This window comes from Mustela lutreola, chromosome 6 (genome assembly GCF_030435805.1).
Source record: "Mustela lutreola isolate mMusLut2 chromosome 6, mMusLut2.pri, whole genome shotgun sequence".
NCBI classification, from domain to species: domain Eukaryota; kingdom Metazoa; phylum Chordata; class Mammalia; order Carnivora; family Mustelidae; genus Mustela; species Mustela lutreola.
The window spans coordinates 101,869,844-101,894,241 of NC_081295.1; the positions used below are offsets into that span (position 1 = coordinate 101,869,844).

General features: G+C 34.7%; 1 protein-coding gene across 1 annotated transcript in view; it reads left to right on the forward strand.

Annotated features, from left to right (window-relative positions):
* The window catches only part of HCRTR2 (hypocretin receptor 2), a 109,237-nt gene that overhangs the window by 47,642 nt on the left and 37,197 nt on the right, over window positions 1-24,398 (forward strand). Inside the window, exon 2 of the mRNA XM_059178285.1 lies at window positions 24,192-24,370. Within this exon, the coding sequence (XP_059034268.1) occupies window positions 24,192-24,370 (179 nt within the window). The remainder of the gene's footprint in view (window positions 1-24,191; window positions 24,371-24,398) is intronic.

The window sequence follows — 24,398 nt, forward strand, 5'->3', positions numbered from 1 at the left end:
ACAATCTTTACATATTCATTCATTAAAATGCACCACACAATTCCTATTTTCTTGGGAGTTCTCACTGAATCCATTGGATGTGAGTTTTGAACAGCTGCAGCCTTTTATGCCATCGCTCTTGTCTAGAGGAGCCAGGTGGACAGTCTTTTTTTTCTTTCTCTTGCATCGAGTTAAAATAAAAAATTACTCTCTCTGACATGCTATCTGAAAGGATATCATCTTACCTTACCCAGTGCAAGCTCTAAAATTACGAGATGTTTATTGATCACTGATTATAGGTCAAGTGTATCTATCCTGTAAAGATTAGAATCTCCAGTGAAATTTTAATTAATTTTTTTAAAATTTTTTATTTTTTATAAACATATATTTTTATCCCCAGGGGTACAGGTCTGTGAATCACCAGGTTTACACACTTCACAGCACTCACCAAAGCACATACCCTCCCCAATGTCCATAATCCTACCCCCTTCCCCCAACCCCCCTCCCCCCAGCAACCCTCAGTTTGTTTTGTGAGATTAAGAGTCACTTATGGTTTCTCTCCCTCTCAATTCCATCTTGTTTCATTGATTCTTCTTCTACCCACTTAAGCCCCCATGTTGCATCACCAAAGAGAGAGCACAAGCTGGGGTGAGGGGAGGTAGAGGAAGAGGGAGAATCGGACTACCTGCCGAGTAGGGAGCCCAACAGGGACTTGATCCCAGAACCCCAGCATCATTTCCTGAGCCCAAGACAGATGCTTCACTGACTAAGCCACCCAGGCAACACTCCAGTGAAATATATATATATATATATAAAATCTCCAGTGCTAGCAGTCTTTGTTTTTGGATGACTGTGATAACTGGGGGAGAATTTTATTAAGCTTCACTCTGTTGAAAACCATGTAATTTTTAGTGGACATCTATTTTGCATTTATGTTGTAAGCTTTGTGCCTAATACCTTAATGTTCATTAAAACAATCCAATGAGATAGATACAAGTATCTCCATCTTATACATGTTAAAACTGAAGCAGAGTAATGTTAAGTAACTTCACAACAGTAAAAAGACACTGAAACTGGGATTTGAATTGGGTTTTTTTAAATACCAAAATGTGTGACCTTTACCTCCATAGCATCTATTATTTTTGAAGAGAAAAACTTCAATACAAGTAGATTGATGATTTAAAAACTAGACTACTTTCTTTCAGAAAACAATATTTTTACATTGCACCAGACTCTTAGCAGTGATTTGGAGAAGCAAATATCTCATGATCTGAGAAAAGTAAGATACATTTTGCATAGCCAAGTGGGAGACAAAGATATATTTCTGAATATTAATAAATCTGTTTTTTGTTTTTTTGTTTTTTGTTTTTTGTTTTTGTTTTTTTTTTTTTTTTTTTGTCAGAGAGAGGGAGAGAGAGCAAGCACAGGCAGATAGAATGGCAGGCAGAGGCAGAGGGAGAAGCAGGCTCCCTGCCGAGCAAGGAGCCCGATGTGGGACTCGATCCCAGGACGCTGGGATCATGACCTGAGCCCAAGGCAGCTGCTTAACCAACTGAGCCACCCAGGCGTCTTTTAATAAATCTGTTTTTAAAGGCTTATTATACAAGATTATCAAACTTCACATGAATGTCAGAATCCAGGAAAAACCTAAAATTAGTAATACGTGGGAAAGATGCAAATAGTCCCCCTTTCCACTTCTTTACTCAGTTATTGTGAATATATTCAGTGGTGGCAAGTGAAATATGGTTTTAAATTATTTATTAAATTAAGCATGTAGTAATAAGTAGCAGATCTACTTATGTCCCTAAACAAAAATCACTATAAATTACAAATCCGTATGTTTTCTAGCAGAGAGTGGACTTTCTATAATTTTAACGTACTTACACCCCAACAGAAAAGTTTTCCTGCAGTCTCTGGGTCAGGTGAAAACACATTTAAAGTGGTCTGCCTTATTATCCAAAAGGCCATTCTATAGTTTTCAGTCTTCATCAAAGACACTTTCAGATGCAAACTCTTCCAGGGATTTATATGAGCAAAATGATAGAAATAGTGCCAAGGTCTAAGTAGGTACTATGATTTTGAATTCTTTTTCTTAGTTTTTCTCTTCCATTTTCAAATAGCCACTATACCCCAAAATTTTTTAAAAGTGTTAAATTTGACCAAGTAAAATACCTAACATGAGAAATGACTGATAGTACTAGGTGTTGGCAAAAATATAAAGCAACTGAGACACTCACACCTGCTGGTAGGGAGTAAAAACAGGTACTGCAACAAACATTTTGGAAAACTCTTTGACAGTTATGTGGTAATGACACTCATATGCATACTCTATGATAGCAATTAGATATGTAACTGACAGAAACTGATACATGTGTGTGTCAAAAGGCAAACAGAAGAATGCTAATAGAAGCCTTGTTTACAGTAGTCCTGAATTAGAACCAATCAAAATGTCCATCGATAGTAGAGCAAGTAAATAACAATCTAATTGATCATTGGGATGTCATGTAGTAATAAAAATTATGTAACTATAACTACCCACATAACATGAATGAACTTGCAAACATAACAATGAGGGAAAGTCAGATCAAATATAACACATGTATCTTGATTCCATCTAAATAAAGTTAAAAACAGGTAAAATTAGTTGTGGTGTTGCAAATAAGAATATGGATTCCTTTGGTTGCAGGGGCATACTGGTATAGAGGAAATGTGAATAGAGCTGGGATTTGGGCCATATTCTTTTTCTTGGTGTGGTTGTAGTTACAGGGGCAAGTACAATTTCTTTAGTGATATATTTATGTTTTTGTTCATTTGTACATATTTCTGCATTGTGATACTTGATAAAGCATATATTAAAAGCAACAACAAAAACAGAAGCAAAAGCAAAACCCATGAACATCAAAAGGTAATTATACAAATTGACCTGTATAAATAAATGCATTGGAAACATCTGCTCTCACTTTGTGGCATGCATTTTTATGCACTTTTTTTTTTAAGATTTTATTTATTTATTTGACAGAGAGAGAGGGAACACAAGCGGGGGAAGGGGGGCAGGAGAAGCAGACTTCCCCTGGAGCAGGGAGCCTGATGTGGGTCTCCATCCCAGGACCCTGAGATCAGGACCTGAGCCGAAGGCAGCCACTTAATGACTGAGCCACCCAGTTTTTTTATGCACTTTTGATGCAGCTTAACTTTGGGGCTGGTTAGTTGATCAAAGTTTTCCTTTGTTTAATATTTTTAAGGAAATCATTTTAAGAAATGCTTAAGGAAAATCTTCTCAAGAAATGCTTATCTATCCCAAGGTCACAATGATGGGAGATTTGTCACTCTTCATTGAAAAACGTGCTGAGATTTTGATTAGGATTACATTGAATCTCTTTAAGTTTAGAGAAAATTGATATTCTTACAATAGTTCTTCTATGAATATGGCTTTATTCCTCCATTTATTTGTTTTTCAGTTCTCATGAAATTTTTCTTTTTTTTTTTTCAAGATTCTTATTAATTTACTTGTCAGAGAGAGAGAGAAGCAGGCAGAGGGAGGGGCAAGCTCCCTGCTGAGTAATGAACCCCATGTGCAATTCAGTCACAGGACCCTGGTATCATGACCTGAGCTAAAGGCAAACACTCAACCAACTGAGCCACTAAGGCACCCCCATTTTATAATTTTCTGTGTAGAAGTTGGATGCATCTCTCACTAAATCTTTCCTAGATATTCAATATTTTATGACATTATGAATGTCATCTTTTTTAATTGCATTTTCTAGTCGTGGGTAGTTTATAGAAACAAAATTTTCTCTATATTATACCTTTTATATATTGATTTAGTGTATTTTATGTATTACTTCATATCCACGTGTGATAAATTCATTTAATAAGATTAATAGGTTATCTGCTGATTCTTCTATACTTTTACTTGCAAAATTATTCCCTCTGTGGATAATGGGTTTTATTGCATCCTTTTTAAACGTTATGTCTTTTATTTCTTTTTATTACTTTATTGTACAAACTCCAGCACAATGCTGAATTGATATGGCCATTGGGAAGAATCATTTATTTATTCCTGATCTTTGGGGGAAAGCTGATGAGAATTAGCAAATTTTGTCATTGTTGTTGACAGTGTTTTTCAGATTGAACCCTTCTATTCCTACAGTGCTAAGAATTTATTAGTGGATGCTGAGTTACAACAAACTGTTTTCCTACATTTATTGAAATATCTTATAAATCTTATACACTTTTTCTATTGGTATTGTGAATTACATTGAGTGACTTTCTCACATTAAGCAAATTTACATTCCTAAAGAAATCTCCTAGTTGGTAGTAATGTAATGTTCTTATTACACATATCACTATTTCATTCACAATTTAAAATTTATTTTCAGAAGAGTTCATGAGTTCATGACTTCCTGTCCTTGAAATTCCTTTTCCAAGTCTTTATTTATTTATTTATTTATTTATTTTTTAAAGATTTTATTTATTTATCAGAGAGAGAGAGAGGGAGAGAGAGCGAGCACAGGCAGACAGAATGGCAGGCAGAGGCAGAGGGAGAAGCAGGCTCCCTGCTGAGCAAGGAGCCCGATGTGGGACCGGATCCCAGGACGCTGGGATCATGACCTGAGCCGAAGGCAGCTGCCTAACCAACTGATTTCCAAGTCTTTAATACCAAGATTTTTATTGGCCTCATAAAAGATTGAGAAATGTTCTCCTTGCTTCAATTTTGAAAAATGTAATTTATACCTTTAATGTTTTGAAAACTTCATCAGTAAAGTTACAGGGATTTGGAGTTTTCTTTATGAAAAGTTTCTTTTTTCCAATTATACATTCAATTTTTCAAATTGATATGTCACATCAGATTTCCCATTTCTTCTTCTGTCAATTGTGATGAACTATATTTTTAGGGAAATTGTCTAATTCATCTAAATTTTGAAATTTAATAACATATTTTCTTATATTTTTCTAAGCTTTAATGTACATAAGATTTATAATAATGTCACATTTTTAAAATTCTTATTTTAATACTTCTGACTTCTTCCTTTGTTTTTTTATTCACCTTATTATGAAGTTAATCATCTTGACAGTTTTCAACTTTTGATTCTAGTTCTTGTATATTTATCCCATAATTGATTATTTCAATTCTTTTTTTTCTACTGTCTTTGGTTTTAGTTTTTGATTATCCTTTTGCCATTTTGAAATGAATATCTACATCATTGACTTTCAGTTATTATTTTCTAATACATTCACTTACAGCTATTAATATACTTTTGAGCATAACATTAGCTTATTCATGTCAAGGATTTTGATAGTTTATGCTTTATTATCAGTTCAAAATATTTTAATTTTTATTTTGTTTTAGTTTATGTCTCATGTGTTATATAGAAGTGCATTATCTAAAATTCAAACATCTATAGGTTTTTTCAATTTTTTTATTGTTGAATGTTAGCTTACTTTTACTAAGTTCAAATAAAATATCTATTCTGATTTTCATTCTTTGAATTGTGCTGAGACTTACTTTATAGTCCCAAATATGGTAAATTTTGGTTCAAATACAATGCATGCTCTAGAATGATGTACATTCTTCAGTTTTGGGATACAGTGTTCCCAATAGATTGAGGTTGAGATTGAAATTTGTAGAAATAATAAGTCAAGTTTGCTATTTAAGCAAATCTGAAATGGATTTTGTTGTGTTTATTCTACCAGTTACTTAGAAAGATATTTTATAATGTCCCTCCATGAGTCCCACTTTGGCTGTATTATCATTAGCTTTGTAGATATCTTTGAGGCTATGATATTGGACTTGTTCTATATTCCTGGGGGATTGATACTTTCATTATTAAAAAACTTCCCTACTTATCTCAAGTAATTCTTCATCCCTTAAAATCTAGTTTGTTCAAAATTAATTTAGATACATCATTATTCTTTAAACTTGTATTTAAAAGACAAATCTCCCTACTATTGCATTTTTAGTTTCATTGTTTCTCTTTATTAAAAGTATGCTACTTATAAGCAGCATATGGTTCAGTTGTTTTTTTTTTTTTTTATTCCATCTAATAATCCTTGGCTTTTAATTAAAGTTTCAGATACCTTTAAACTTAGCGTGATTACTGGTATCTTTGGGTTTAAATCTACCATCCTACTCTCTCTTTTCTCTTTGTCCCTTTTGTTTAATTTGTTTTCTTGACTTTGACCCTTCAAAAAATATTTTTCTCCTCTTTAGCTTGTTAGTTATATGTTCACTTGTTATTTATTTATTTATGGAGGGAGAGAGAGGTGGGAGGGGGCAAAGGAAGAGGGAGAGAGAGACTCTTAAGCAGGCTCCATGCCAACACAGGGCTCAGTCTCACAATCCTGAGATCACGATCTGAGCCAAAATAAAGAGTCAGAAGCTTAATGGACCTTCCCACTCAGGCACCCCTTATTATTCTTCTAGATATTTCTCTGAAGATGACAACTCTGTCATGAGAATACATTTCAATATAAATTTGTATGTTTAGCACTTATTAAACACTGCAATATATTTGGGACACTCACTTAACTTCACTTAACTTTGTTTCTTTTTTTCCTGTTGTTATTAAAACATCACAAAACATGATGATAATGAGATGGTGATGATATGATGCTTATCATTATTTTATATAGTCAATGATAATTTATTTTTATCCACATACTTATCATTTCCATTATTTTTAATTACTTTTTACGCTTTGTACTATACCTGAGTTGATTTTCTTTCTGTCTAACTACCTTTAGTTTTTCCTTTGGTTCAGGAATGTAGTTGATGAATTCTTTCAGTTTTTGTTTGTCTGAAAACAACTTTCTTTCACCTTCATTTATCAAATCTATTTTCACTGAATGTACAATTTTAGATTTTTGCTATTTCAACATGCTGATGAGAACATTTTATTGTCCTTTAGCTTCTTATTTATTTTCTTTTCAGAATATAGCTGTCAGTGTCATTATAATGCACTAATAATGATGCATTTTTCCCTTGAATTGAGATTTTTCCCTTTGTAACTGGTTTTCAGCAGTTTTACTATCATATAACTTTGTGTAGTTTTATATTTCCCGTGGGCTTAGCTTTGTAGCACTTCTGATATCTGTTGATAGATGTCTTTGGTCTTTTTTTCTTTTAATGATAAAATATAGTGTACCTAAAATGGATTTTTGAACTTAAGTGCAGGACTACATTTATTTCCATGATAGCTCATATTAAGTTTCCCCCATTGCTCCACCCTAACAAGAACTTTTGAATCATGTGGAATCCAAAATATTGTTTCTCTCAGTTTTGCGCCATCTTCAAGTTTAACAAATATGCCCCTTTATTATATCTTTTAATAATTGCTAAAAATTTTGAAGAATAAGATAATATATTGATTAATTACTAATTTAATCTGAAATGAGATTTCCAAAGATGTGTTCCAGAAGTCTACTTTTGGCTTTTAGTTTTTCTTTCTCTTTCTTTAAAGATTTATTTATTTATTTTAGAGAGTAAAAGAGAGAAGAGGCAGAGGGAAAGGAAGAGAGAGAATCCCAAGCAGACCCCCCGCAGAGTGGGGAGCCCAATGTGGAGCTCTCATGACCCTGAGATGATGACTTGAGATGAAATCAAGAGTTGGAAACTTAACCGACTGAGCCACCTAGGCACCCCAGCTATTAATTAGTTTTTGAAGTTTAAAAAAGAATTATTAGATAATGTGTTTTCTTGGCTACTACCTTTTGAAATACTTCCCTCTGTTGCTTCTCACATATTGAGAACCCAATTACATGTATTTTAGAATTTGCACCATGAATTACTCATATTCTTTCCTGCATTTTCATTTTTCTCTATTTTTTTTAGTTTAGATATTTTAATATAAGATTTAGTTTGGGTAGTCCTATTAGATAGCTCTATATAATCTACTAAAACCATTATCATGTTTCCACTTAGCACATTTTTAAGTTCTGCAGTTTCCCTTTGAATATTTTCCCAATTTTTTATTAACATTCCACATAATACATAATCTTTTGAACTTATTATTTAAATTCTCTTAAAGTTTCTGAAAACTTTATTCTTTTTTATTATTTTGCTATGAACTTTGGTACTGACTTTTTGTATCCCTGATGCATTTTTGTGTTGACTGGTAACATTTCATATGAAAAGTGTAAAAATTATTTGATGTTATAGATAATGTTATCTTCTTCTATAGAGAATTTGCTGTTGCTTTGGCAAGCTGTTAGTGTTGGAACAGAAAACTTTTATCCAATAAGTAAATGGAAACATTAGGAGCTAGGTGTCATTCTTTAGGAGAGCTTGCTTCCTTCAGGTTCATCCTTACTAGAGTTTGCTCTTTGGTGGTGTGGCTGAAAGCCAGAGTTGTGTACCTAGTTGTCAGACTTTGCGCTCCAATGTTGCCCTCTGTTCAGTAAGACTACTCAATTTCTTGCTCAGATTCTCATATTATTGGCTACTGCTTTTTCCTCTGTGCTTAACTGGTGCTTGCAAATCGCCGAAAGCTTTGAGAAGAAGAGAAGTGTTAAATTTCAGGTGAACATCTTCCCTCTTGCCTTTCCCTCTTTCCTTTCTTCAGAATACTGTCCCTTCAACTCATTGCAAAGGTAGTGTTCCAAGGTTTTAAACAGATGCCGGTTTATATGTGAGGTTTGGTCTGCAGCATGGTTAACTCTCACTACTAGAAACAGAAACTATTTTGTAATAGTAAAACCAACGTTTCCTTCAGTATTGTAGTTAGTACTTCAGGGGAACATTGACACTACTTGGATATTTGCCATCCAAAATATGTGGCTAAAATTGCACAGTTCTCTAGGTATGATGTGGGTCCTTCCCTTTTTACTCTAGTTCTATCCTTGGTTGATCTTATTTACTCAGTTGGCTTTAATTGCTATCTTTATCCTGATTAATCTCCAATATTTACCTATAACTGAAATAGATCTCATGAAATATAGACCCATATATCCATATGCAAAATGGATATTGACAGTGAGATCGCTCACAGATGTTTCCAACTCACATATGAAAAAGGGAATACTTCATCTTTTACCTCTACTTCCAAATGAATCCACCTTATTTTCCTTTATTTCATAGTCCAGTGAGCAACATGATTTTGTCCCTACATCCAAGCAAAATACTGCTTATCTTCCTGTTTTTCTAACTCCCTTATCCTTATATCTAATCCCTCTATATTATATCATATCATATTATATAATATATATATATTATATAATATATATAATATTTATATAATATATAAATATATAGATATAATATTTATATCTATATAATATATGGATATTATATTATATCTAATATAAGGCCTTATATTTCAAACTAATTATTATTTTTTGACTTTATTAATTTTCCTCCATTCTTTCATTGCCAACTTATTCCTTAGAATTCTAAAACAGTCTCAAATGTGGTCCCCCTGTTCCTAGTTTAAGGGCATGTATAATTTCTACATTCTCTCTAAGTGCTTTACGAAAGGTGGGATCTGGTTACCACCTTCCTTAAAATCCTTCCATGATTCTCCATAATCTGCAGGATAAGGCCCAAATGCTTTAACATGATTTATATACATTTTCATAATCCATGGGTTGAATGTGAATTAAAGATGGAAAAACTAGAAGATAAAAACATTAAAGTTAGAAATTCTAATATGAAAAGCAGAAGAGAGCCAAGAACTAGAGTTATAACTTTGAGAACTGGTCTCCTAGAAATGAGAATGAAACTTGTGAAAGTAAGTAATAACAAAGTCTCAAGAATATGGGAGAAAAAGACAAGAGCATTTAAGATATATATATGATGTACAAGGAAAATATTTCTACAAACAACACCCAAAAGGTAAGTTCACTGTAGGCATGAAGATAAATAGAAGTCAAACATCCAGGAAAGGAAAAGTCACTCGTGTGTTAAGTGGTACAAAGGGACTGAAGACAAGGTCTGACTCTGTGTCTCTGAACTGATCTGAGGATGAGGTAGAGATCCAGACTTGGGAGAGGAACTTCTAGTAATTTATCTGTAAAAAATGATGAGACCTGGATAACCATAAAGTTGATATATCCCCCCAAAGAAATTCCACTGAAGTCAAGTTACAGCTACCCAATATATTAATAAAACAGCAGGTGCTAAGATCATGTTATGTTGTCTTCCACCCTCTTAACCTACCTATAGGTCGGCCATAAAGGCTCAGCAATACCTATTAGTAGCAGCATGGTTTTGGTCTCTGGAAGCTCCCATACAAAGTATGGGTGCCAGTTTGTGGTTCAGCCTCTCCCTGAAAGCAAACATACCATTCACAGACAGCCGAAAAGTCAAATCTAGTTACCCACTTTTCTCACTGTATTTTTACCTCTCTGAAGAATTTCCTTTGGACTTAATTCCTATAAATTATTATCTCCTTTGTCTTTCTGTTTTATAACATTCTTCTGTGTACAGTTCCTCCCGGCACATTTGTGTTTGTGATGATACTGTCTAAACTCTTCCCAATTTATAAACTGTGGTTTCTTAATTATTCCCCCACACTACCTCCCTGGCATCAACACCACAGTGACATCATTAGTCTCCATGAGAATACCCCTGCCTGCATTAGCATAAAAAACAGGTACTAGTGAGAACATATTTGTCAAATTATAGACTTCTATATTTTCTTGAGGAAACAAAACAGAGATGTATTTTAAATATATTGTTATATTTTCATTTATAGTCATGTCTTTTTTGTTTTGTTTTGTTTGCTCTCTGTTAATATTAAATATCCTTTGGGTGGCACATTTCACACATACTGCCTCTTGGCAGTGTCTCCTCTATCAGACTTGCAGAAAAAGAAGCGGCACATTTGCTTACTGTTCTTTTGAGCACAGACAGAGAGATTTATAGACAATGTTGCCAAGGTGTAGAGGTGGAGAATGGGAGGTTGAGCCAGGTACATTGGCCTACTGGGCCAGGAAGAGAAAAAGGCAAAACTAACGGTAGGAAGATGGGCCAATACCACAGTTGTGAAGTGCACTAAAGGTGAAAAAAAGGAAAATGCCTCAGGGTTTCATGCAATTTGTTTTACCCTTTTAGGGCTAGACCAGAAATCAACTTTCTTGCTTCTTAAATTTATAGTCTTTAATGATTTTAGATGCCCCATTCCATGACCTGCTTTCATGATAAATTTCTTGCAGAAGTTAAATATAGACTATCTTCCATGTGTATTCAATTCCTTTTATTGTTGTTTCCATTTAGAAAATAGTTTTATTTCAGCTAACTCATTTATTTATATGTAGTTTAAAAGATGTGGACCATTGTATCCTGTCTTAGAAATTGTTTTTGGTCTAGAAAATCCTAATTGAAACAAATATATTTATATCTACATTATAATGAATTTTGCAGATCAGGAGCAGAGCATTTGACTGAATGAAGAATTTAATGTTAATGTTTAAAATAACCTTAAAGAACACTGTAAGCAGTTTCTAAGGCTTTCACTGACACTTTGTGGCAAAGGCTGGAACTACACTATTTTTTTGAAGTTTTCTAACATGTTTAACGATCTTATACATATGTAATATAATCAAAGAATTATCATCTTATATACCCCTACATATGTGTAAATAAACAACCAATAAATTAACAATATTTCATTAATATATGTCTAAATTATAATATTACAACATACAAATAATACCTTGATTTTACAAATAATAAAAATTGTATATAGAATCATGTGATTGTCATCTTAAAACTGCCATTAATACATTAGAAGTATAATATTTGTGAATAATTGCATTTCACTATTTAGCTATTCATTTAAAAAACTTATGAAATGTGTAATTAAGATTGTCCCCTGGTATTTTCAATCTGTGTTTAAGATTTTTGAGTCACATAGGTTGGTTAAGCGTCTGACTTTTGATCAGCACTGGTCTTGATCGCAGGATCTCAGGGTCGTGAGTTCAAGACCCACATTTATAAAAAAAAAAGATTTTTGAGGGACATAAATATGGTTCAAAAATTTATTTTCCATTTTATGATCCTTTTATCATGAAATTTTAAAAATTATGGTAAAATATACATGACTTAAAATTTACCATTTTAACCATTTATCGCTCAGCGGCATTGAGTATATTCACATTGTGCAACCATCACCATCATCTCCAGAACTTTTATGTCCTACAAAACTGAAACTCTCTTCCCCTTAAAAATAACACCTTATTTTCCCCTCTTCCCAGCTTCTGGCAACTACCGTTCTACTCTGTCTCAATGAATTTGATTACTCTAAATGCTTCACATTAAGTGGAATCATGCAATTACTAGCCTTTGCGTATGACTTAATTCGGTTAGCATGTTTATACCTTATTTTAATATTACAAAAATTAAATAGATTTGAAAATGCTTAAAATGAAATTGCTATATGTAGCACAGATCTTTTCAAGGTCTTCAGTGACACGCTAATTAATATCACACCTGGTCACCTCTTAATCCAATACTTTTAGTATCCAGAGTTAGGAAACAGCCAATTTATGTTGGGTTAAGACCCCCCCCCCCATTTGTAGTACTTTGTTACAGTAGCCCTAGAAACAAATACAAGTAAAATGTAAGAAAAAGTGGATAAGGTTTATTCCTTGAGTTCCAGAAAAGAATTAAGAAGCCAAGAAAATTACACAAAAGCAGATATCAACTTAACATGAACAAGAACTTCCTACAGCTAAAACCACCACAAAAAGAACTCAAGGGCTCTAGCAAGTTGTGATCTCCTCACTATTAAAACTATTCAAATGGAATGGATCAGGAATATTGCAGAGATGATTTATACATCAGATGTCGATTTAGACTGAATGATCTCCAACTCCCAAATTCTATGGACCTATGTTAAAGGGCTGTCAAACAGTGACATGACAGCTTCTTTTTCAACTTCTATTTCAGAGATATATTAAGATGGTTGATTCCATAGTTTGGCTATTGTGAATAATGCTATAATAAACACAGGGGTGTATATATCTTTTTGAGTTAGTATTTTCATTTTATGTGGATAAATACCCAATTTCATTAGTGAGAATTTCATTAGATCATATGGTATTTCTACTTTTAGTTTTTTGAGGAACCTCCGTGCTTTTTAAAATTGTGGCTTTTAATATTGTACCAAATTATATTTCACCAACAGTGCATGAGAGTTCCTTTTTCTCTGCATCCTTGCCAACACTGGTTTAATATTTGTTTCTTGTTTTCTTGTTTTCTTTTTTTCCTGGCCTTTTTATTTTTTCTTTAATCCCACTTAGTTAATTTATAGTGTTATATTAGTTTCAAGTGTGCAATATAGTGATTTAACATTTCCATAAATCACCCGGTGCTTATCACAAGTTCATTCCTAGTCTCCATCACCTAATTCACCTATACCTCCATCCACTCCCCTCTGTTCTCTATAGTTAAGAGTCTGCTTCTTGATTTGTCTCTGTCCTTTTTTTTTCCCTTTGCTCATTTGTTTTGTTTCTTGAATTCCACAGGTGAGTGAAATCACATGGTATCTATCTTACTCTGACTGACTGATTTCACTTAGCATTACATACTCTAGTTCCAGCCATGTCATTGCAAATGGCACGATTTCATTCTTTTCATGGCTGCATAATATTTCATAATATTAATGTACCACATCTCCTTTATTCATTTGTCAATTAGTGTACACTTTGGCTTCTGCTGTAGTTTGGCTGTTGTAAAAAATGATGATCCTATAAACATAGGGTGCATGTATTCTTTCGAATTAGTGTTTTTGTATTCTTGGGTAAATACCCAGTAGTGTGATTGCTGGATAATGGGGTATTTTTATTTTTAACTTTTTATGGAGCACTAGGGTGGCTTAGTCAGTTGGGTGTCTGCCTTTGGCTCAGGTCATGATTTCAGGGTCTTGGGATCGAACCCCACATCACGCTCTCTGCTTCACAGAGCATCTGCTTCTTCTTCTGTCTGCCACTCCCTCGGCTTATGCGCTCTCTCTTCCTCTCTCTCTCACTCTCTATGAAATAAATAAATAAAATATCAAACAAAAACTTTTTGAGGAAAATCTATATGATTTTCCACAGTGGCTATACCAGTTTGCATCCACAGCAACAGTAGGAATGTATGAGTAATCCTTTTCTCCACATCCTCACCAATACCTGTTTCTTTTGTTGATTTTAGCCATTCTGACAGATGTGAGGTAACATCTCATTGTGGTTTTGATTTGCATTCCCTGAAGGTAAATGATGATGAACATTTTTTCATGTGTCTGTTTGCCATCTGTATGTCTTCTTTGGGGGAAATGCCTGTTCATATCCATTTATTAATTGGATTATTTGGATTTGAGTTTTATAAGTTCTTTACAAATTTGGGATACTAACCCTTTGTTCGACATTCATTTGCATATATCTTCTCCTATTCTGTAAGTTGCCATTTAGTTTTGTTGATTGTTTCCTTCACTTTGTATAAGCTTTTAATTTTGATATAGTCCCAATAGTTTATTTTTGCTTTTCTTTCCCTTGCTTCAGGAGACATACCTAGAAAAAAGTTGCTATAGTCGATGTCAAAGAATTTATTGCCTATGTTCCCTTTGAGGACTTTTATGTTGGATTTTGATAAGGATTGCATTAAATGTGTAGATTGCTTTGGGTAGACATTTTAACAATATTTGCTCTTCCACTCCATGAAAGGTCTTTCCATTTCTTTGTGTTGTATTACAGTTTTTTCATCAGTGTTTTATAGTTCTTAGAGTACAGATCTTTTACCTCTTTGGTTAGGTTTATTCCTCAGTATCTTATTATTTTGTGTGCAATTTTAAATGAAATTATCTTCTTAATTTTTCTTTCAGCTGTTTCATTATGAGTGTATAGAAATGCAACAGATTTCTGTACATTGATTTTGTATCCTGCAACTTACTGAGTTTGTTTATTAGTTCTTACAGTTTTTTAGTGGTGTCTTTGTTTTCTATATATAGCATCATGTCTTCTGCAAGTAGTGAAAGTTTTACCTCTTCCTTGCTGATCTGGATACCTTTTATTTATTTTTGTTGTGTGATTACTGAGGCTAGGACTTTCAGTACTATGTTGAATAAGATTTATGAGAGTGAACATCCTTGTCTTGTTGTGGCCGTATAGGAAAGGCTCTCAGGTTTTCCCCATTGAGGATGATGTTAACTGTGGGTTTTTCATATATGGCCTTTATTATGTTGGGGTATGTTACCTCTAAACCTATTTTGTGGAGGGTTTTTATCATGGGTGGATGTTGTACTCTGTCAAAAGGTCTTTCCAAATCTACTGAAATGATAATATGGTTCTTTTCCTTTCTCTTATTGATGTGGTATGTCATGTTGATTGATTTGCGAATATTGAACCACTCTTGCATCCCAGGAACAAATCCCACTTGATCATGGGGAATGATTTTTTTTTTAATGTATTGCTGATTCAGTTTGCTAGTGTTTTACTAATGATCTATATTTATCAGGGATATTGGCTGGTAGTTCTCTTTATTAGTGGTCTTTCTCCGGTTTTGGTATCAGAATAATGCTGACCTCATAGAATGAATTTGGAAGTTTTCCTTTCTTTTCTATTTTTTGGGATAACTTAAGAAGAATAGATATTGACTCTTCTATAAATGCTTGATAGAATTTGCCTGTTAAACCATCTGGTCCTGTACTTTTGTTTGTTGGAGATTTTTTGATTACTGAATTAATTTCTTTGCTAGTAATTGATCTGTTCAAATTTTCTACTTCTTCCTGTTTTGGTTTTGGTAGTTTATGTTTCTAGGAATTTATCCATTTCTTTTCCTTGTCCAATTTGTTAGTATATAGTTTTTCATAATATTCTCTTATAATTGTGTTTCTGTGGTGTTGTTTGCTATTTCTCTTCTCTCATTTGTGATTTTATTTACTTGAGTTCTTTCCTTTTTTTTTTTTTTTCTCAGTAGGTCTGGGTAGAGGATTATCAGTTTTATTGTTTTTTTTTTTTTTTTTCAAAGAACCAGCTCCTGATTTCATTAATCTGTTCTATTTTTTCAAAGTTTATATATCATTTATTTATGCTCTAATCTTTATTGTTCTTTTTTCCTTCTGAAGGTTTTATGTTTTTTGTTGTTCTTTTTCAGCTCCTTTAGATGTAAGGTTACGTTGTTTAGTTGAGATTTTTTTTGCTTCTTGAGGTAGGGCTGTATTGCTATAAACTTCCCATTTAGATACAATTTTGCTGCATCCAAAAGGTTTTGGACCATTGTGTTTTTATTTTAATTTGTTTCCATGTACTTTTTTATTTCTTTTATTTCCTGGTTGACTCATTCATTGTTTAATAGCATGTTATTTAACGTCCATCTATTTGTGGTCTTTTCAGATTTTTTTCTTGTGATTGATTTTTAGTTTTATAGCATTGTGGTCAAAAAAGATAAATGGCATTACTTCAGTCTTTTTTAATTTATTGAGGCTTGTTTTGTGGACTACTATGTGATCTATTTTGGAGAATGTTACATGTGCTCTTGAAGAGAATGTGTATTCTGCTGTTTTAGGATGGAATGTTCTGAATATATCTGTTGTATCCATTTAGTCTAGTCAATCAAAGCCATTGTTTTCTTGTTGATCCTCTGTTTAGATGACTTGTCTTTTGATGTAAGTGGGGTATTAAAGTCCCTTACTATTACTGTATTATTACCGGTTAGATCCTTTGTGTTTATTATTAACTGTTTAATGTATTTGGGTACTCTGATGTTGGGTACATGAATATTCCCAATTGTTATATCTTCTTATTGCATTATCCCCTTTATTATGATGTAGTGTCCTTTGTCTCTTATTACAATGTTTATTTTAAGGTCTATTTTGTCTCATATAAGTATTGCTAGTCTGACTTTTTTAATAACCATTTGCATGATAGATATCTCTCCATCCTCTCATTTTCTTTTTTTAAGATTTTATTGTCTTATTTGAGAGAGATAATAGCAATAGAGAGAGCACAAGTGGGGAGGAAAGGGAGATGCATGTCCCCCACTGAAGAGGAAGCCCAACAAGGGGCTCAGTCCCAGGATCCTGGGATCATGACCTAAGCCCAAGGCAGATGCTTAACCATCTGAGCCACTCAGGTGCCCCCATCCATCCTTTCACTTTCAACCTGCAGGTGTCTTTAGGTCTGAAAAGAGTCTCTTATAGGCAGCATATAGATGAGTCTTGTTTTTTTAATCCATTTTGACATCTCAATGTTTTTTGATTGAAGCTTTAGTCCATTCATAATTAAAGTAATTATTGATAGATATGTACTGTCTTTTTATGACTTGTTTTGTAGTTGTTTCTGAAGATTTTCTCTGATTCTTTTTTATCTTTCTCTCTTTCATGGTTTGTTGATTTTCTTCAGTGATACACCTGGATTTCTTTCTCTCTATTCTCTGTATGTTTATTAGTGGTTTTTCATATGGATTACCATTAAGTTTGTAAAAAACCTCTTCTGCATATAGCAGTCTATGTTAAGTTGATGGTCTTTTAAGTTTGAACACATTCTTACTCCTGTCCTCTTCACATTTTAGGTATATATTGTTATGTTTTACATTCTTTTACTTTGTGGGTTCTTTGATTTTTTATAGAAATATTCGTTTTTACTGATTTTGTGTTCATGTTTCCTACCTTTATACTATCACTCTTGTTCTCTTCTTTACCCTCAAAGAGTACCCTTTAATATTTATTATAGGTATGGTTTGTTGTCATGAACTCCTTTAATTTTTGTTTGTCTGGAAAACTCTTTATTTTTCCTTCTATTCTGGCTAATAACCTTGGTGGATAGACTATTCTTGGCTGCATTTTCTTTCCCATTCAGTACTTATAATATATCATGCTATTCCCCTCTGGCTTGGATAGTTTCTGCTGAAAATTCTTTGTTAGCTTTATGAGTTTTCTATTATAAGTTACCTCTTTTGAGTTTTTTTTTTCTTTATTACTCTATTTTGCCAATTTAGTTACAGTATACCTTGGATGGATCAGCTTTTATTGATTTTGATGGAAGTTCTCTGTGCCTTCTGGATCTGTATATCTGTTCCTTTCCCAGATTTGGGGAATTTTCAGCTATTATTTCTTCAAATAAATTATCTGCCCCCTTTTCTCTCTCCTCCTTCTTCTAAGACTCCTGTAATCTGAATGTTATTATATTTGATGGAGTCACCAAGTTCTCAAAGTCTATTCTCATTTTGCAAAAATCTTTTTTTTCTCCTCCTTTTGTTCAGTTTGAGTACTTTCCATTACTCTGTCTTCTAGGTTGTTGATTCATTCTTCTACCTCTTCCAACCTAGTGTTCATTCCATCAAGCATGTTTCTCATTTTGTTTATTGAGCCTTTTCTCCTTGCTATTTTATTTCCTTTCTGTGTTAAAGATCTCATTCATGTCCTCTACTTTTTTCTCAAGTCCATGTAGTATCCTTGTGATCATTACTTTAAATTCTCTGTCAGATATGTTACTTATATCTGTTTTTGCTTAGATCTCCTGCGGTGGCCTTATCCTATTCTTTCTTTTGGAATAACTTCCTCTGTCTTCCTCATTTTGTCTTTTCTATGTGTTAAGAAAGTCAGTTACATCTCCTATTCTTGAACGTAATGGCCTTATGAAAAAGAGGTTGTATAGTGCCTTGCTGTATAGCATCCCATGTTCTCCAGGGCGTGGTGCTTCCAGGAGTGTCTCCACATGTGCTGTGTGCGCTCTGTTATTTTGCCCTGTTGCTTTGTCCTTCAGGTCAGTCATCACCAGAGGCTTTCATTGCCCATTGTGGGCAGTGTTTGGTCCCTGGCTAGAATGTAACATATTTCAACTAGGTGTGGTCTGGTCTGTTTATGAAATAAGTTCTGTCACTGTCGCTTCAAGAAGCAGCCATCAAAAGAAATGAAATCTTGCCATTTGCAACAACATGGATGGAACTAGAGCGTATCATGCTTAGCGAAATAAGTCAAGCAGAGAAAGACAACTATCATATGATCTCCCTGATATGAGGAAGTGGTGATGCAACATGGAGGCTTAAGTGGGTAGAAGAATAAATGAAACAAGATGGGATTGGGAGGGAGACAAACCATAAGTGACTCTTAATCTCACAAAACAAACTGAGGGTTGCCGGGGGGAGGGGGTTTGGGAGAAGGGGGTGGGATTATGGACATTGGGGAGGGTATGTGATTTGGTGAGTGCTGTGAAGTGTGTAAACCTGGTGATTCACAGACCTGTACCCCTGGGGATAAAAATATATGTTTATAAAAAATAAAAAATTTAAAAAAAAAAAAAAAGAAGTGAGACTCTCCAAAACTCCTACATTGGGAAACACAGTGTGAGCAAGGGATTGGGTCACTTTTTCTAGGGGTGGGTGAGGCACTGTGCTGAGACTGAGAAGAGCATGATTAAGAGGGGCAGCTCCACTGGAGTTTGATGTGGGTCTTGATATAAGCAAGTTAGGTAGCCAGTGTGGACACTGTGCTATTTCCCACAGGTAGCCATGTACTTATGCTAAGGGATGGGGAGGGAAATGGCATTGTCCAATTCCTTTGTTCCTGGAAGAGTCTCTTCTTGAATGCTGCCTCTTTGGAACATGCTCTGAGATGAATGAATAATCTCCCCACTGTGTGCCCCAAGTACACTTCAGATTTCTGTTTCCATGCTTTATGGCTTCAGGCTATTTGCCCTTCCTTTTCTCTAAGAGCAGCCCCAATGTCCTTCAGGCTCTGTTCCAGTAAAGCCCACTGAATATAAAATTCCAGGCTTTAAGCCCTGCTCTTTGGAAGAACTCACGAAATCCAGCCCCTCTTGCTTTCCAACATAATTGCTATGGAGATTTGTTTTCCCTATGTACTCCCTTGTGTGCTAGTCTATCTCGAGCTCTTCTTTCTTACATGATAGGTTTGCAACTGTGGCTACCTCCGCACCACATTGACCATGATCTCTTTCTCACAAATTTCATCTCTTCATTTCCTACTCTCTTTTTCTGGCCTCTTCTCAACTTTTAATTGTGGAGTTAGTTCTCCAGTCTTCAAGTCCATTTCTGGGGTATCTAGGATGATTTGATAGTTATCTAGTTGTGTTTGTGGGATGAGGTGAGCTTAGGGTCCTCCTATTCCACTGCCCTCTTCCAATCGCTTTCTCTCTTCTTTTTTTTATTTTTTAATTTTAGCCATTCTAACAGGTATGAGATGATATCTCGTTGTGTTTTTTATTTGTATTTCCCTTTTTCTTAATTTTATTTGTGTGTGTGTGTGTGTGTGTGTTCCTAAACTCATTGTTTATGCACCACACCCAGTACTCCATGCAATACATGTCCTCCTTAGCACCCCACACCAGGCTCACCTCTCCACCTACCCCCTACCCCCCAAAACCCTCAGTTTGTTTCTCAGAGCCCATAGTCTCTCATGGTTTGTCTCCCCTTCTGATTTTCCTCAACTTACTTCTCCTCCCCATCTCCCAATGTCCTCCATGTTATTCCTTATGCTCCATAAGTAAGCAAAATCATATGATGATTTACTCTCTCTGCTTGACTTATTTCACTCAGCATAATCTCTTCCAATCCCATCTGTGATGATACAAAAGTTGGGTATTCGTCCTTTCTCATGGAGGCATAATACTCCATTGTATATATGGATCATATCTTCTTTATCCATCTGTCAGTTGAAGGGCATCCTGGTTCTTTCCACAGTTTTGCGACTGTAGCCATTGCTACTATGAACATTGGGGTGCAGATGACCCTTCTTTTCACTACATCTGTATCTTTGGGGTAAATACTCAGTAGTGCAATTGCAATAGGGTAGCTCTGTTTTTAATTTCTTAAGGAATCTCCACATTGTTTTCCAAAGTGGCTGCACCAACTTGCATTCCTACCAACAGTGTAAGAGGGTCCCCCTTTCTCCACATCCTCTCCAACACTTGTTGTTTACTGTCTTGTTGATTTTGGCCATTCAAACTGGTGTAAGGTGGTATCTCAATATGGTTTTGATTTGAATCTCCCTGATGGCTAATGATGATGAACATCTTTTCATGTGTCTGTTAGCCATTTGTATGTCTTCTTTGGAGAAGTGTCTGTTCATGTCTCCTGCCCATTTTTTGACATGATTATCTGTTTTGTGTATGTTGAATTTGAGGAATTCTTCACAGATCTTGGATATCAGCCTGTATTTCCTTGACAATTAGTGATGTTGAGCATATTTTCACATGTCTGTTGGCCATCTGTATACCTTCTTTGGAAAAATGACTATTCAGGGCTTCTGCCTATTTTTAAATCAGATTGTTTGTTTTTTGGGGGTTAAGTTGTATAAGTTCTTTATATATTTTGGATATTAACCCCTTATCAGATGTAACAGATGGAAGGAGTAAATCATTGAAATAAAAGGCAGATCCTAACAAATTCACTCAATGATACTGTAATAGTAATATAACAAGACAGATGGTATACCCATATTTGATGTATAAACTTGACAAATCACTAAGTGGTATACCTAAAAATAATGTAACATTGTGTGTCAACTATACTAAAAAAAAAAATATATATATATATTAGGATGGCATAGCACAATGGATAAGATTTAAATCTAAGCTCTAGCACTTATAAACTATTTGTCCTTAGGTAGTTTCCTTAATCTCTCTAGCCTCAGTTTCACAACTGTTAAGCAGGAATAGTAATAGCAATCACTTAAAATGTAATGAGAATTTAAGTATTTAATAATTCACACTGTTTAGAACAGGGCATGACACATAGTAAATATTAAATAGTATAATGGTATAATAAATAGTAAATGGTATAGAAATGTTTCCTAAAAATATACTTTTCTCATATACCTAGTCATAATGCATTAACACTGTCTTTCCATCATTGTCTCTATTCCAAAATATGGGGTATTGAGAGTCAATCTAGAACTGCTTGTATTTTTTAAGTCTTATTTTCTTTCCTAAATCCAAAATTGTATCATTTGGACCATTTGTTGACTAAATATCAGTGGTGCAATGCTTATATTAATTTTCTCATAATAAGCTGTGGTAATGTGTTAGTCAACTGCTAGTATGCCTGTGTGTGTGTGTATCTTCAAGTGCTTCTTGGAAGTAAATCATTAATGAGTATCACTTTCAAATAATAAAGACTATGGTTTATCCTAACAAAGTTCATCTGAGTTTTTGGGCACTAATGTACTGGAATTAGAGAAAGATGTGAAGTTTTCAAAATTAAATCCTCAGGAATTCAGAGATTTTATTAAGTTAGCATCTGTTGGTGATGATAATTTCAGTTTCTTCAACTTATGAAACTTTTATAAAGTGGACATAATTGTCAAAAAGAAATCTACTTAGTGACATAAATTTAACAAAATGTGCTTTTATTTCTCCACTCTGTAAGGTTGCTAATCACTGCATCAATTGGGTGCATAGGTGACAGCTCTGACAGGTTGATGGTACCCAAGGCAAATTCACAGTTATTGACAGTGAAGCAACCCATCAATAGATGTGGGTAGCAGTGTTTACACCTATATAATTCTTGAGGCAGTGATTATGTAACCTTTGGATACACCACACAGAGAATTGAGGAACTGGATGTTCCTTCCATAAAGAGCAAATGAATAAGATAGAACAGCTTTTAAAAATGAGGATAAACTGAGAGGCAATGAAGAAGACTTGACTCTGGAAGTATTTAAAAATTTGTCTGTTTGAGGTGATGTTTAGAGGTCATCAAGAGTAATAGAGAGGAAAGAGGATTGAGTCTCTAGAGTTTATGTGTGCTTTGGTCTAACTAGTTCACCCCCCCCCCCAGCAAAAATATAACCCTTACTTGGTGCTTAATCCCAGTTGTAGCTGTAGTTCTGTGCTTTATGAGCCAATTGTCCCTAGCCAAGCTCCACAAATTCCCTGTGTCTCAAATACTGCATGTATAAAATGATGGTAACAATATCTTCCCTTAGGATTATCAAGATTAAATAACCTAAGGATATGAACCATATAGACCAGTGTTTGCCAATAATAGGAGCTGAAAAATTGTTGACTTTTATCTTTTAAACCTCTTTATCAGTTAAAAGTTCCAAATGCAGAGGACAGATGGGGTAAACATCGTGGTTGAGGCAAATATTACAGTTCATTGAAAATAGCTGGCTCCTAATTCATCTCACTTCAGTAAATATTTCTTATGTCTCTACTACAAGCTGAGCACTGAGGGAATAGAAAAAAGAATGAAAGATCGTTCTTAAACTTCTGGGAATCACAATTCAAAATCAAGTAGAAATGAATGCAGTATTATGATCCATTGAGAAATGTCTTGTAAGGTAAATGAACTGAGGTTAAGCATGGATTCAACATTCACACAGACTGACTGATTCAATGAAAACAGTATAGTCTTACATCATCTTCCTTTTTCAATAGTTATTTGTGCTCTTTACAGGATCAATACCTATTTTCTTTGTATAGTTATTGTCTTGGTCTATTTGGGCTGCTATAACAGAATACCATATACTATGTGGCTCTTAAGTGACATAAATTTAATTCTTACAATTCTGGAATCTGAGAAGTCCAAAATCAAGGATGTGGCAGATTCAGTGTCTGGTGAGGGTCAATTTCCTGGTTCATAGCCAACAGTTTTTTCACTTTGTCCTCAAGAGGTGGGAGCATCAGAGGATCTCTCTGAAGTCCCTTTAATAAGGACACTAATCCCATTCTTTTTTTATTTTATTTTATTTTATTTTATTTTATTTATTTGACAGAGAGAGAGAGAGATCACAAGTAGGCAGAGAGGCGGGCAGAGAGCAGGGTTGCGGGGGTGGGGGAGCAGATTCCCTGCTGAGCAGAGCAGAGACCCTGATGTGGAGCTTGATCCCAGGCCCCTGAGATCATGACCTGAGCTGAAGGCAGAGGCTTAACCCACTGAGCCACTCAGGCGCCCCACTAATCCCATTCTTTTTTTTTTTTTTTAAGATTTTATTTATTTATTTGACAGACAGAGATCACAAGTAGGCAGAGAGGCAGGCAGAGAGAGAGGGAAGGAAGCAGGCTCCCTGCAGAGAAGAGAGCCTGATGCGGGGTTCGATCCCAGGACCCTGGGATCATGACCTGAGCCGAAGGCAGAGGCCTTAACCCACTGAGCCACCCAGGCGCCCCCACTAATCCCATTCTTGAGGGCTCTACCATGATGATCTATTCAGCTCCTAAAACACACCTCTTAATACCATCATACTGGGTGTTAGGATTTCAACATATGAATTTTGTGAGGATATGAATATTTAGTCCTTAATAGTAACTATTCTTTTTCCCCCCAAAATTAGTTTGTGTGGCAGTGTGGAAGAACCACCACATGAGGACGGTAACCAACTACTTCATAGTCAACCTTTCTCTGGCTGATGTGCTCGTGACAATTACCTGCCTCCCGGCCACACTGGTGGTGGACATCACTGAGACCTGGTTCTTTGGACAGTCCCTCTGTAAAGTTATTCCATATTTACAGGTAATTGTTTTTCACACTTCTTTTGATC